Consider the following 15,833-nt stretch of genomic DNA (forward strand, 5'->3'; position numbering starts at 1 on the left):
TCAGTGGTTGGGATCTTTAAAGGCCTGTCTGCTTCCATCTCTGTGTCCTCTGAGGAAAAACGACGAATTGTTGGAGCTACGATTCTGGTGTTGCTTAATTACACTCTGCTGTTCCTGCCTTCCATAATTTGGAGCATAACACAAGATTATACTATGATTGACCCTCATGCATTCATCTACTTCAATCCTCTTGGAGACTTGGTTCTGTATATTTTCATGAGAAAAGGGGCCATAGACAAGATCTTAGCCTCTGTGTGTTGTTGCAGGATGGAAACACAGCAGCAGCAGATCATTGCTGTAAATGATAATAACATGACGACAGTCAGCTCTGTGTAGGCAGAGAGAAATTCAGGGAAATAGAAAGGAAGGGGGACAAGAGAGTCACTGATATACAATAAGACACCTGACGGTCAATTAAAAACAAATGTTTCTGTAGAAGCTCTGTCTCTTTAAAATTAAGCTCACATACTGCATCAGCAAATTAGTTTTTTATGGATATATTTAGGCATGTTGGTTAAAGGGACACCCTAACCCTAATTTCAACATTGTATATTTCAAATAAATGTGGCTTCATGGGTCATGCTCACTTTTTACTCCCCAGCCTTTTTATATAGATTCAGGAAAAAGAGGACTGAATCAAAGTTTCATTTCAATCGTTTGTTTCAGAGTCTGAATGAAAGTAAACTCATAAACTAGTTGTCTGTAGCAGCCATTACGGCTCATTTCTTAGGGATCTACATCCAGGACAGATTGCAGATCATTATTTTACATGTGTGAGGCTGTGGCTGCTTTTACATTTATTCAAGCTCATGCTAGAGATGTAGACAAGAGATCAGGCATGTTGTACAAAGATGCTTTTTATTATTAATTGTGATATTTCTATTGCTGTTATTATTTTGCTTTTTACTAATACTAATTTTGTCTGTTTGTTTTATTCATTTGTATTATTTTTACATTCATATACTGTGTGTAATACTTGTTTTGGGTGGCATGCATTTAATATTTAACTTGTTATGATGTACTATTCATACATCCATGCCTGTCTAGCTTTTTTCTCCCCTCCTCAGATAAGATGTAGATAATCACAAAGCTACTGGGTGTCATCACTCAACATATATATTGTAGTCTGTTTGCATGCAGAGAACACAACATCACACTTGGTGCTGCAGCTTTTAAAGGTAACATGAATGTCACATTGCTCTGTGGATAGACATAATTAAATAACTATATAAAATGTTTTATAACACAACACAATATAACAGGAATAAATGAATATGCACACTGATATGAAGATGAATACTTGACACAATGGATAATATCACAATATAAAATATAAAATACAACACATTGTTAAAGATGTACTATGCAGGACTTTAATTGAATTTAAAGAGCACAGTGTATACCTGCTCCACATGTAAAATGCCTTGAGATGACTTTTTTGTGTTTTGGTTATATAAATAAAGATTGATTGATTGATTGATTTGTCGGTTGGTGTTTGTAGTATTCACAGAGAGAGAGAGAGAGAGAGAGAGAGAGAACAAATACTGATTTCATTTAAGTTTCTGCTCTTTATTCAACTTTGTATCAAGTTAACTGATAAACATAAACCATTAATGACATTATTTTTGAAGGCATCGTCACTTTACTTTTAGTGTCTAAAACAAACAAACACAGACAAACAGTATCTTTCAGGAAGCAGAGTCACGTGTCACATTGCTAGGAAATTAGCAAATATGATTGTGTAACACCCTAAACTTCAGATTAAAATGGAAGATAAAGTGTTGCAAGCATGAAACTCTGAAGACACGACTGATGTAAAGACACACACACACATTTTTCGTTCACTCATATACTTACATTTTGTTTCTAAATATGATTAACAGATTCAACTCTTTTTATTACAGATTTTAATATGAACATCACCAGCTGCTTCAGTAAACAGGATCATTTAAAAAAGAGACGTGTGCTCCAATCAATGAGGAAAGAAACAAAGTCTCAATACAGTTGTATTTAAAGTTTTTATCATAAAGCTGTCACACTTCATTTAATACTCAGAACACACTGTTCAGATGCACAAACATGGTTTCTATGACTGTCACTAAGCATTTTTAACCTCTCAGAAGTTCATGCAACCATTTATACATTTTCATACTTACCAAAGTGCATTTTCGTCAAAAAACCACAGGAGGAAACCACCATGACACGTACTGATGTAGACTATCTGTCCACAGACACCAAACACACAGTGGGTGTTTTCATTCACTATGAGATAGACAGATAGCATGTGTCATTTGTGTGTTTCAGTTTACAGGACTGTTGTGGCTGGACATTTTACGTAGTGTAGAAAAACAATAATTTGAATTAATCAAATCATTTCTAGATGTTGCCCAACCCTCGTTACAGGTATATGTTTGTACATGTAACGTTTCCATGTCCTAGATCCATCCATCCATCCATCTTCTACCGCTTATCCGGGGTCGGGTCGCGGGGGCAGCAGTTTAAGCAGGGAAGCCCAGACCTCCCTCTCCCAGGCCAGCCGAGAGCCTTCTTGCAGAACGAGGACTGCTGTATTAAAGGCAAAGCTGCTCACAACAAATACTGATTTCATTTAAGTTTCTGCCCTTTATTGAACTAGTAGTATTTAAAGTTTGTATTAAAAATTGTTACACTTAATTTAATGCTCGCGTAAGTTCACTTGAGTCTGATATGCACCTTGCAGGCACCGAGGAGGGACTTGTCCTTTGTGTTAAAGTGTCTCACTGAAGCCCCATATGTGCCTATTGCTCATGCAGAGACAGAAAGCTTTGTGTCTACTGCAAAGACAACTTACTTTTCTTCTGTCTCTCTACCAAGTGAGTAGGACAGTTGCTTGCTCTGTTTGTTTCTGTCAGTGGACAGTACATGAAACAGGTGTATCTGTGCGTTCTAGCCTATGCTTAATCCCCAGTCGACAAACCAGGCGCTGATTGCCATTGCTCCTTGCAGAAAGAAGGAGAGGAGTTATTTATGTTGTGATCTATATGCCTCACACTTAGCCTCTAACTGGGAATCCAGATAGGAAGCAAGATAGACTTTTGGACGTCTGTTGTTTGTTCCTCACTCCAGAATCAAAACTAAAGGTGACTGTGCCTTTAAAATTGAGGCTCCTACATTATAGAACTGTCTCCTACTGGATTTAGGATCTGTGTAGTCAAATATCTACTTTACCTATTTAATTTATTGATCTTATAGTCTTTTTATATATTACTATGTCTTTTATCTTGCATTGTGAAGCACTTTGTAATGTCTGATCTAAAAAGGTGCTATTTATATGTTTTGATTGAACACATAGATACGCTTACTTAGTAAAACCAAAATACCTTTTCATAGAAAAACCACAGGAAGACATTTGTCATTGTGAAACCATGATGAAGAAATGCATGTCAAATACAGGTCATCCACACTGACTAGTTGCAGAGGACAGAAAACAGACTCCAGCATACAGAAGTCATCCAGGTTGTGGTCCTGCAGCTTTCAAAGGTACATTTACTACATTTATCACTTTATTATTTTTAACAGACCAGTTCAGAGGTATTGGTACATGTAGAAACTTAATACGAGAAAACTGAAACAGTCATTAAGAGCAATATGCAGTTTTACGCATTTGTTTTGTATGTAATGCTTAATGTGTTGGGGTTGCTGTATTTATACTCTACAGTCGTGTGTGTGTGTGTGTGTGTATTCCTCTTTATAACCTCATAGGTCTCTGAAGAATGGAGGAACAGTACAGCAACAACACGTTCCAGAACAACAGCAATGATTATTATGATCATGATGATGTTGATGTGCCCGTAGACCCATTTTTTCAGCGACCAATTAATCTACAGATTGAGTGGTGGATCGTCATCGTCATCTGTCTTCCTTTGATCATACTGGCCATCTACCATCTGTATTCTCTGGTGCGTACATTATACCCAATATTATATAGTGACGGATCTTAATAGATTTTGGAGTTACAGGAATTGGTTGGCAATTTTCTATATTGTTCTTATTTTCAGCAAAATCAAGCCTGATATATCTTCCTCTGTGCTGTAGACCTCAGTTGTTACCAAAAACCATTAAGAACATGTAAATGAACAGCCACACTGGAAGATATGTTCTTTTGTTCCTGGTTACTGTAACTTATTTAGGATCACAATAAAACAGATTTGGATACATGCACACATGCTTGGTGGTTTGGCTCTGCACATGACATTTGTTGACAAAGAAAAAATAAGAAAAATGTACAAAAATTGCTGGTCAAGTCCTTTAAAGGCAGGTGTTAAAGGTAGGTGTATTTAATAAATAATTAAACTCTTTTGAACATCTTGGTCTGATCAATATGAGGAATTCTCAACAACAGAACTCAAAGTAGATCATAGATGGGATCATTTTTAACTTTTTTGAAGTTTGTTATATAGGGATCAGTCAGTAGACTTTAATGATCAGGTTTTTATAGTATTTAGTATTATTATTATTTAGTAGTATCATTATGACTGATATGGCTAGTTACCATCTGTGTTACTTTTTGACTTAAAATAACCTTTTTGTTCATTTGTAATAACTCAGTTTTACAATTTAGACATTATTGTTGACATTATTAATCAAATGATTTCAAGATGTTGCCCAATCCTAAAATTCCATTTACATAATATTCACAGACATGACAAAATTCAGAGCAGCATGTTTACAATTGAAGTGCTGTTTCTATTCATCACCCAAGCATGATCTGTTCTTCATCACCTTCTCAATTTACATCTTTGGTGTAATGGCCAGTGTCGGCTTCATGGTCTGTATTTCCCTGGAAAGGTAACTATCTGTTTTCTTATTATGTGTGTATAGCTAGGGTTGTCAATATTTCAAAAATGTTTGAACAAAATTGTAAAGACCTGCAATTAATGTATTAATATGAATGTCGCTGACACCAGACTGAGTGTGCTGAATAATATACAGTCAAATGAGGTTGTACATTTGGTGCTGCTCTGCTCTTCTGTGTTGCCTCCACCTCCACTGGCTCAGTGGGTTGGTTAGCTAGCATGTCTAATGTCTTACAGTGTGGACTTTGCCGTCCACGGTGTGGAACCCAAAATACTTCCACACACAGCTCTTCAGATGGTTTGGTGTTTAGTTACCTTTGTTTATTACTGTAATAGGTCAGCAGGGCATGCAACAGGTGGACCTGGTGAAGTTTTAGAGCGCCCTCTGCTGGATCATAAAGAAAACTACTTCAATTGGTCTGACACAGACTGCAGCCTACATTCCAGCAGCTCATTACAGCTTGAATATGAACTTTTCATCCCTAGAGTCTAAACTGTGGCAAAAAATGAGTCACACAGGTATTTATTAATGCAAGAGTAAATTTGTCAAAACATAATAGTGAAAATTAACAGGAAACAACAGATAGGTAGGGTTAGTCTGTAAAACCAGTCATCTAGAAAGTGGATGAGTGTGTGTGTGGTGTGTGTGTGGTGTGTGTGTGTGTGTGTGTGTGAGAGAGAGAGACAAGGTAAATGAAGCAAGCAAGCAATGCAGGAGTGTGTTGGGGAGAGGAGAGTCTGGCACACCGGGTTCAGGGCCCTGTTCCAGGATTACCAAATAAACCAGGTTTATTTCATTAGTCTGGCTCATTTTCCAGCAGATTTGGTTCCATAAAGCAAACTCAGCATAGCTCTTGTCAGATTTAGCCTGAGTTGCTGCTTAGCCTGAAAGAAAAGAGATGATTTAACATATTATATGGCTTCATTAATCGTTATTATTTTTAAAAAAAAGCTTTCATAAAGTCGACTTAATAATGTAAATATATATATATACATATATATATATAGTCAACTTAATACTCATATACATTCATACATAGCCCTATATAGTCGAGTACATTAACAACCTCAACCCATGTACTGTTTCTCTGTTAGTCAAGGCCTGTCCCTTGATTGAGGAGGTTGTACATGACAGAGCTGCTATAGTACGCAGGGCTCTGCAACAAGAGCGCACCTTCAGAGACAGATCAGACCTATTCAATCGATCAGCAATTTCCTGCCAGCCTTTTCTCCTGGATTTTATTCATTGTTTGTTGTGATCATAAGTTTAAATCCTTCATATGTCTTCAGAAGTGTGTGCTAGAGGCTGCTGCTGCTCTGTGGCTCTTTTGTGGTAGATTTTGTCATTGTGAATCCGTTTGATCTGTGTTCGACGTCGTGGGCTGCTCATGAATGGCGTGCACACGCAATTAGTCTTGAATTAGTTTGATTGCGTGAACGTGGATCGACCTTTATGGAGCTGCTTTAGCCTGATCTCATTTGTTAGGCTCATTCAAGTCAGGTGTTTCACAATAAGCGCCGCTTTTCTGAGCTTGCTTTATGGAACGGACCCCAGGTGTCTGCAGACACAACACAGCAGTAACAAGAGCAGCAAAGCAGAGGAACTGTCACAACCCCACATTCAAAATAATGTTCAAATTTCAAATAAGAAGTGACAGCCCTAGTACTTACATGTGTTTGATCATTAAATCTCAATATATTTCTGAAGCATCCTTGAGATCCTGATTATACTGGAACTGATGATATTAAGATGATCTATATTTCTATCTTGTATTACAGGTATTTGCTCATCGCCTGGCCTCTGTGGTACCGCTTCAGAAGAACCGTGAAGGTATCAGTGGTGGTCTGTGTTGTGGTCTGGGTCTTAGCTTTGGTCGTTATCTGTTCTGCCGTATTCAGTGGCGGTGGACCCATGCCCGTTGGAGTATTCCTTCTCCTCCCCTTCCCTGTGCTCATCTTCTCTGTGGTTGGGATCTTTAAAGGCCTGTCTGCTGCCATCTCTGTGTCCTCTGAGGAAAAACGACGAATTGTTGGAGCTACGATTCTGGTGTTGCTTAATTACACTCTGCTGTTCCTGCCTTTCATAATTTGGAGCATGACACACATTTATATTAGGACTGACCCTTATACATTCATCTACTTCAATCCTCTTGGAGACTTGGTTCTGTATATTTTCATGAGAAAAGGGGCCATAGACAAGATTTTAGCCTCTGTGTGTTGTTGCAGGATGGAAACACAGCAGCAGCAGATCATTGCTGTAAATGATAATAACATGACGACAGTCAGCTCTGTGTAAGCAGAGAGAAATTCAGGGAAATAGAAAGGAAGGGGGACAAGAGAGTCACTGATATACAATAAGACACCTGATGGTCAATTAAAAACAAACAAAAACAAATGTTTCTGTAGAAGCTCTGTCTCTTTAAAATTAAGCTCAATGTTGTACAAAGATGCTTTTTATTCTTAATTGTGATATTTGTATTTCTGTTTTTATTTTGGTTTTTACTTATTCATATACTTTCTCTGTGTGTGTTTTACTCATGTGTAATGATTTTTATATTCATATCAGTAATATGTGTTTTGTTAACTGAAACCTTTGTCCTTTCCCTGTGACTTTCATTACTTTACTGTATTTTATGGGTGTGCAGCACTTTGTAACTCCGTTTTTGAAAAGTGAGATTGAAATAAAATAGTTATTGCTTTCAAGTTTCCAAATTGCAGTATTGAAATGGCAACATACCAACTGTGCAGTTTAACCCAGCATGTTAGGTCTAATATGCATGTATAAAATAAAAATGTAACTTCTGATGTACTATTCATACATCCATGCCTGTCTAGCTTTTTCTCTCCTCCTCAGATAAGATGTAGATAATCACAAAGCTACTGGGTGTCATCACTCAACATATATATTGTAGTCTGTTTGCATGCAGAGAACACATCATCACACTTGGTACATTTTTTTTTTTTTTTTTTACATATGAACATAAATGTATTGTTAACATTACTCTGTGGATAGATTTAATTGCATAATGTTTTATGACATAAGATTAATTTATTCATTTTTAAAGATTAGTGCCAAAGATTAGAGCTCATTTTATAACCCTGATAACAAAATTGGTTTTGTACTCCAGTTTCATCCACCATGCTATCACAGACTGATAAGATCTTTCATGCAACAGCAACCTTCAGTCTTCCTGTTCATGAAAATGCACCAACAGTTATGTTACTACATATTGAAACATCACTCTTTACTCTGTGTGACAACCTTTATTTAGCACAACCTATAAAAGGAGCAGGTTTTTGCATCTGTATTTAGTTTTTATTGTGTTATAAGATGCTACAACTTAAGCCTAGTAGTAGAAAGGTATGTCATTCATGCAGAAGTCGGGCTGCAGACTCTCAAAGGTGCAGTCGGACGTGTCCATGGCACAGCGGCTGCAGTGACAGCTCAAAGCCACGGGGTAGGTGACCATGGGATCCACACCGCTAGGACAGTCGGGAAGCTCAAAGGTCTTGTAGTAAAAGTCCCGATACGTGCACACATGCTGGTACACTTTGCTGTACGGTATCTTGATGACGGGGTCCTGGAGGGAAGCACGAGTAAAGAGTCAAGACTGATGCCACACACTGTAAAAAAAAGGACTTTTAAGTGTAGCTGTTCCTGTCGTCCTCCTGGGTCAAATTAACCCCGTCTGTTTTTATTGTTCCTTCTTTCCTTCCTTCCCTCTGTCCTTCCTTCCTCCCTCCTTCTCTCTTACTTTCCTTCCTTCCGTCTTTCCTTCATTTCCTTCTTTCTCCCCCCTCCATCTCTCTTTCTTTCCTCCCCCCACCTTCCTCCTTCCTTCTTTCCTCTGTCCTTCTTTCCTTCCTTCCTCTCTTCCTCTTTTCCTTTCTCTCCCTCCCTCCTTCCTTCCTCTCTCCTTCCTTCCTTCCTTCCTCCTCCCTTCCTTCCTTCCTCCCTTCCTTTCCTTCTTTCCATCCTTCCTTCCTCCCTCCTTCCCTCAGATAATTTTGCTTATTTTAAGTAATATATTCCTCATTTCATTACTTTTTTTTTGTAGAGCAATCCTCTCAGCCTGCACATCTCAGACTGATTGTGTCATGCATTGCAGACAGTGTACCTTGGTGATGCAGTGGCCGCTGCAGATGGTTGTTTCCACCGGGTGACACGTGGCACAGCCCTCTTTCTCCACAGACACCGTTTGGTTGACGAGCTGGCAGGGTGGCAGCTGGAAGGCCACTAGTGATGGAAGATACTGCAGGTTGATTTAAACATGTCACATACTATAACTCTATATGTCTGAACTGCTCATTCTGCAGTATTGACATTTGAGTGTTTTTTTAAAAGCACTAATTAAAACAGACACAGAAAACAATGATATGCAGTAGGAACACATTGATTGGCAAAGACTTGAAAGATAGAGATAGATAGATAGATAGATAGATAGATAGATAGATGGACATGTTGTGCAAAAAGTGCCAGTAAAAGTGCACAGCAGTATCAAAAAAACAACCTGTCCTTGTGTGAGCAAAGGAGAATGTGTAACCTTAGCCATCTTAGCTAGTTTTGTCTCCACAGACAGTTGATGCCTTTAAGCACAACTAACTTCTCAAACAGTGTTGCATTCAGACGACGTCTATGGGGCCTGTTAATCAGTCCAGCAAAGGAAAATAAACGCCTGCCCGTAGCGTGTGCAATGTGCATGCCCATAGCAAGTGTGAAACAGCGCCACAAAATCCCAGTGGCCGAGAGCGGTATCACAGGGGCTTGACCATGCGAGGGTGCCACAGACAGACAGACAGACACGTCGTAGATAGATAGATAGATAGATAGATAGATAGATAGATAGATAGATAGATAGATGGTCTTACCTGCAGGAGTCAGGGGCCAAATGGGAGATGAAACTGCCAGAAACAAACTGAGCATGAGGGGAAACATCACTCTGGTAACCTTGACAACCATCGTCCTGGAAGAGATGAAGCTGGTTCGTTAAACAGTCAATTAGCAGGATCACTTGCTCGTTAACACGGTTGGTCTCAGATGAAGGTAGTAACTGGAGGATTTAGTGAAATGTGGATTCATAAGTCGTTACCATTTATATATCTAGGTACAGTATAACATACTTACTAAGGGTTTAAACAACTTTATATAAAAGTTAAATGTTATATAAACTTTTGTATTAATTTACATTTACTTATTTACATTTTATTGTTTGCAAAGATTAACTAAAAATCATCACTGGATTGTTACTTCTTTTTGTTTTTTTAACTGAGTAGCTCTCTTTTAGTTTGAGGTGTGTAATGTTATATATACTATATGTGAATAATTATAATAGCAATAACCATGAGTAAACATGACAGTGTAATCATTTTATATCTCATTTCTTTATTTTTTTGGGTCTATATTCTCTACTTGTGTCGACTTTTACATTTTAATTAATCAAATATCCTTTTTTATTGCTCATTTGGGAATTTAAAGGCCCTGAAAACACATTTTCTTTAATTTTTTTCCAACCTTTTGTTCATCAAGGATTTATTTTATTTATGTCTTTCTCTTCTTTAAAAAAATCATTTCACCCATGTGTAGTAGGCAGAGCTCAGCTGAACAAATGGTATTTGAGTATGAAACTCTCAATAGAAATTGCCTATATTGCTACTATCCACAAAACTGTCTTAAAAACTAATAATAATATATATTGTGATTATAACAGTAACTAATAATTATTGTTTGTTATTGTTTTTTGGTTTATATCCTGTACTTGTGTTGACTTTTCAGTTTTAATTAATTAGGAAAGATACTCTAATGATGAGTTATGAAAGAATTTGAGCCAATAATTAACTTTATAACTGTAGTAACATTTTGTAAAGAGGAAAAACACACATTTATATTCATTGACATCTATTTATGATACTGGAGTTTGATATTATTACATTTTTTTAGATGAAATCAGTCAATGAATCAATAAATCTCCTTTTTAATCACTGACTTACCTTCTAGTGAATCTCAGCCGGTGTGCTGAGGCCGACCGTCCTGCTCAGTATTTATGCAGCACAGAGGAGTTTGGTATCCAGGATGAAACTCACTCATGTTGGATGTCACACTGCTTCGACCCTGCTCACCTGTTTCCATGACACTTTAACATCCAAACACACACACATTTGTTTCCGGTATGTAACCCAGAATAATATAATGTTGAAAACGAAGCAGGTGGAAGTTCAGCATATAGCTCGATATTAATGAGTGAATCACAGTGTAGAGTAGTTAAGAGACACAAATGAAATATATTGATTTATTAGCATCTAGTTCTTTGTCTATTTCACTCTTTTTATATTAAATGTTCAATATTGGTTTTTAGTATTAGTGATATTTAATAGCACAATGTCACTAAGTACTGCAGCCTACTGAAGTAATTTTACACACCAGTGGGGTAAAATTTTGGGAAGAATGCATCTCACCAAAATGTCAGTACATTTGTTGAAAACACCAGAAAGTAGTTCCAGAGGAGGAGTTTGACCCTTATATTGTCATTGAATTTTGAGGCTTTTAATTCAACATAATCAAACCTTTTTTTGTTAAAATACTCAGCAGATCTTTACTTCATCCCAATTGCAAGTAATATAAACAACATATATGTTAAATTTGTTCCCTTTACCTTTTGTTAAATCACATTTATGAATAGAAATGTCACTCGTTTTTTGTTTATTTTTTTAATTAAAATGCAACAAAATAAGAAAATGCATCATAAAGCAGGCATAACTAGAAAATAATCAACAAATGTACAAATGATCCTTTATTTGTACATTTATACTAGTCTTTGTACTAGTACAAATGTACAAATGAAGGATCATTTGTACATTTGTTGATTTTTCCAAAACTAGTGTTTTATTTGACATCTGTCTGAACAACACATTAGCCCCATTTAACACAGCCATTTTCATACCAGACTTTACCATACAAAAGGTGCAGAGGCTGGTCCTGAGGCTTTTTTATGCTTCTGAGCTGGCTCATCCTCCTCTTCCAACTCAGTGTCAGACTTTTTCAGAGTTGTGATCGTCACACTCTGAAACTTCATCCTCTGTGTCCCCATCTAAACCTTCTCTCTCTTTCAAAATCAATTGTAAGGTAGTCTGAACAGAGAATCTATATTTATAGTAGAATATTTATAGTGTCAGGTCCCCAAGATTGGTTCCTGCAAGACAGAGGGTGAAATGTGTGGGAATGTGGGTGCAGATAGTGTTGGGTACTCCAATTTTGCAACAATGTTGCAACCTTGTGCGGGAGCAGGTGCACCCACAGTGTGCACCTGTTCCCGCACTCTCCTTCTCTCCCTCTCTCTCTCTCACACACACAGACACACAGACACACACACATACCAGTTTTTACTACCTCGTAGGGACTCCTGACTGGGTGATGTCCAGTGGGTTCCACCCTTTCGAAACCAATCGGTCCCCACGGGAAAAATCGGTCCCCACAGGTTAGTATGTCAGGTTGCGGTCCCCACCAGGATAGAAAAACAAACACACACAAACACACACACACACACACACACACACACAGAGAGGACGAAGGGAAAATGAGGTTACACTGGATCTTTTACACACTTTCACTAGACCTGGGTCCAGTGAACCCGACGTAATATAAATGTGAAGGGTGGGGGGGGGGGGGGGTGTCATCGAAAATGTTTTCCAATGAATGTTAGTTTGAAAAAAATATTATTTGTCTCATTTTTCTTAAGCTAAAAACTGAAAATGGGTCCCACAGACCGAATACCTTATAGGGGTTAAAACATGTTTATATTTACCAATGTTCATATGTTGCAGGTGCATAATAATAATATAACTCCCATCTTCGTCATCAACGTTTTCATTGCCGACCTCATCCAGATATGCAGCATGATCATTTTTGTGGCCAACGTCAATGCCTTCTTCATCAAACTCTTGGTGCATTCTTATGGTCTGATTGCCAGTGTTGGCTTCATGATGTGTGTCGCCATGGAAAGGTAGTTATCTGTCTTTCCAGCATTATTTGGACATATTCTCACAATCAGGAATACACTGAATCTGATTATATCCAGATTAAGTCTTTGTCTGTATTATATTACAGGTATTTTATCATCGTCTGGCCACTTTGGTACCACTGCAATCGGAGCATCAAAGCGTCTGTGTTGGTCTGTGTTGTGATCTGGATTATTTCTATCACTGGCTTCCCTATTTTCTTCTCCGTATTTCCTTTTGTCATCAGAGCCATCTCATTCTTCATCTTTCTCTTCCTCCCCTTCCCCCTGCTCATCTTCTTCCTGGCTGAGACCCTCAAATCGCTGTCTGCTGCCATCTCGGTCTCCCCTGAGGAAAAACGAAGGATTGTGGGAACTATGGCTCTAGTGCTGCTTAATTATATAATGTTGTTCGTCCACACAGTCATTCTGGTCCTGAGAGTAGAAAGTGTTGCCCTTTACGTCAGCATTGGCGTTTCGATTCATATAAGTCCTCTTGTGGAAATGGTCTTGTATGTTTTCAGCAGTAAAGGAGCCACAGACAGTCTGCTGGCCTGCCGGTGTTGTTGCACGATGGGCAAAAGGTGTATGAGTGTCTTGGCAGAGCAAAAGGGGGAGAATAAAAATGTAAAAAGTGATGGAGCAAAAGCAAGAAATGAAAACTAAGGAGGTAAATGAGACTCTTTTGATAGTACTAGCAATTGCACATTGGACAGTAAGGTATCATGTTTTGTCTTATAATGTTATCAGTTTATTGATTATAGCTGCAGAAGGTGTTTGTGTGTGTGTGTTGCTATGATAAGGACTGCATTGGAACTGCACAATAATAATAATTTATATTGTAAAATATACTTGTATTCAGTGTGTTATATGAATAACTGTGCATAATATGTTATTATTACATTAATTAGTGTTTCCACTGCATTATTACTAATCTAGTTTTCTATGTATTACTGATGTTCAACAGCAGTAGATTAACAATAAGCCATCTCATTATGTTTGTTTTCTTCAGTTAGCAAAAGATCACCTGATTAAGTGGTGGATTAATTGACGCCCTGGATTGTGTGAGTACAAAGATTCCTTACCTGATTCAAAGATATTTTTTAATAACTATCTGATTTATAGTTTCTAACCATCTGACACATAAAAGATCCAAAAAGGATTCAAGCAAAGACGATTTCTCTTTGACAGCCATAATCCTAGTAAAGGCCACAGTGTGAAATGCCAGTTTTATTCCTATTTAGTGTGTAATACAGATATCCAGAGTCGACTGTTGGCATTAATCATACTCTTCTGATATCACAGTAAAATGGGGCAGTTTTTGCTCTAAGCTAAATATTATAAGGTATATTTGAGGAATATTGCTGTCTGTCCTATTATCAGTGTTGAATTGAATATTAATTGGAAATAAAATAAAATAATGTAACTTAGATATGACAAGAATTAGTTGTCATCTATTTTGTATGCCATTGTTATGCTATTATGCATTTGACCCTCAAGGTGATGAATTGTGTGGAAAGAAGGATGGTGAGCAAACTGCTGTCTGAGGTAGGCTCACAGTTAGAAATATAACAATTTACATTCAGGCACCACAGAGGCAGTGATGATGCAATCAGTAGTATCAACCTGAAGGAACCCAGGGCCTACGCTAATGATAATAATAATAATCATCATCATCTTTATTGATAGATGACGTTTAAAATCCAAGTTAAAAAGTGCTTCACAAGGCAGCAAAATACATACATTATGAAATAATTGCATTATGAAAGAGAACAAAAAATCATTTCATGGGTTAAGCCCATGAAATTATCCCTCTAATTTTCATCCTGGACTCTCAAAGTAACTCCTGGCACTAAAAGCTCAGAGATATATCTGGGAGAGATGACATGAGACTCTTTAAAAGTAATTAGTAGGATCTTAAATTCAATTCTAAAACATAAAAGTGTAAAGATGCTGAAACAGATGTGATGTGATCACTTCTCTTTGGTCTGGTTCAAAGCCAGACAGCTTAGGTCTGTACAATCATTTTTGGTTGAGGCAAGTCAAACCCTTCTCTAAATGTGATGCTCAAAGCTAAAATTACTATCAAATAAGAACCTAAGATTCTTTGCAACAGGTTTGATGTGTTCAACTAGGAAACCAGCAGATGGCAGAATTTGCTTTGACATATGCTGCAACCGAATGACAAAGTTGCTTGACATCCAGTCTTTGACATGCAAAGACGGTCACTTAGTGCACTCACCATACCAGGGTTTGCACACTGCACAGTGTTCTGGAGCGTTTTAACCTCTTGGCGCAGACCCTCTACTACACCCAGAAACATCTCCATTTGTTTATCATGTTGTGTTTTCAATCAATAAGGTGTTATTCTCACATTGTTATCTGCAATGGACAGGACAAAGCTCTCAGACTTCTAAGGTCCTCTTGTTAGTTTTTTATCGCTCCAGATTCAAAACTAAAGGAGACTGTGCCTTTAAAATTGATGCTCCTAAACTTTGGAACTGTGTCCCACTCGATTTGAGATCTGTGGATAACTTTAAAAAACAGCTACTACTGTAAATAGCTACTTCATCTGTATTTCATGTAGATATCCTTTATCTTGTATTGTGAAGCACTTTGTGATGTCTAATTTTAAATTAACTCTGTTTACTTATTTACAATATGTTTATACTTCAGTGCCTTTTTTTCTCTTATTGGATGCTACGTGTGCATACATAAGTTTACTCAGTAAAACAAAAAGGTCTTTTTGTAGAAAAACCACAGGAGGACATTGGTTATCAAGAAACCATGATGTGACACAAATGCACGTCAAATACAGATGTAGATTATCTGTCCACATACACCAAACACACAGTGGATATATTCTGCATACTGGCTGGAGGCAGAGGACAGAAAACAGACATCAGCATACAGAAGTCATTCAGGTTGTGGTCCTGCAGCTTTCAAAGGTACATTTACTACATTTATCACTTTATTGTTGATTAACAGAGGTATTGGTACATGTATA

At 37.5% G+C, this 15,833-nt stretch overlaps 2 protein-coding genes across 2 annotated transcripts in view; one reads left to right on the forward strand and one right to left on the reverse strand.

Annotated features, from left to right (window-relative positions):
• The window catches only part of LOC128373286 (ovarian cancer G-protein coupled receptor 1-like), a gene marked incomplete at its 5' end in the record, with an annotated part of 5,663 nt that extends 5,327 nt beyond the window's left edge, over window positions 1-336 (forward strand). The window contains one exon of the mRNA XM_053333577.1: window positions 1-336. This exon is cut by the window's left edge and continues 181 nt beyond it. Coding sequence (XP_053189552.1) covers window positions 1-336 — 336 coding nt within the window.
• Window positions 337-8,084: 7,748 nt separating this feature from the next.
• Window positions 8,085-10,841, reverse strand: LOC128372491 (gonadotropin subunit beta-2). The gene is made up of 4 exons (XM_053332587.1): window positions 10,824-10,841; window positions 9,705-9,799; window positions 8,954-9,072; window positions 8,085-8,416 (listed from the first exon to the last, which is right to left on the reverse strand). The coding sequence occupies exons 2-4, from the start codon at window positions 9,793-9,795 to the stop codon at window positions 8,183-8,185; spliced, it is 444 nt and encodes a 147-aa protein (XP_053188562.1). The 5' UTR covers window positions 9,796-9,799; window positions 10,824-10,841; the 3' UTR covers window positions 8,085-8,182.
• Window positions 10,842-15,833: the final 4,992 nt, after the last annotated feature.

This window comes from Scomber japonicus, chromosome 14, assembly GCF_027409825.1.
Source record: "Scomber japonicus isolate fScoJap1 chromosome 14, fScoJap1.pri, whole genome shotgun sequence".
Classification (NCBI taxonomy): Eukaryota; Metazoa; Chordata; class Actinopteri; order Scombriformes; family Scombridae; genus Scomber; species Scomber japonicus.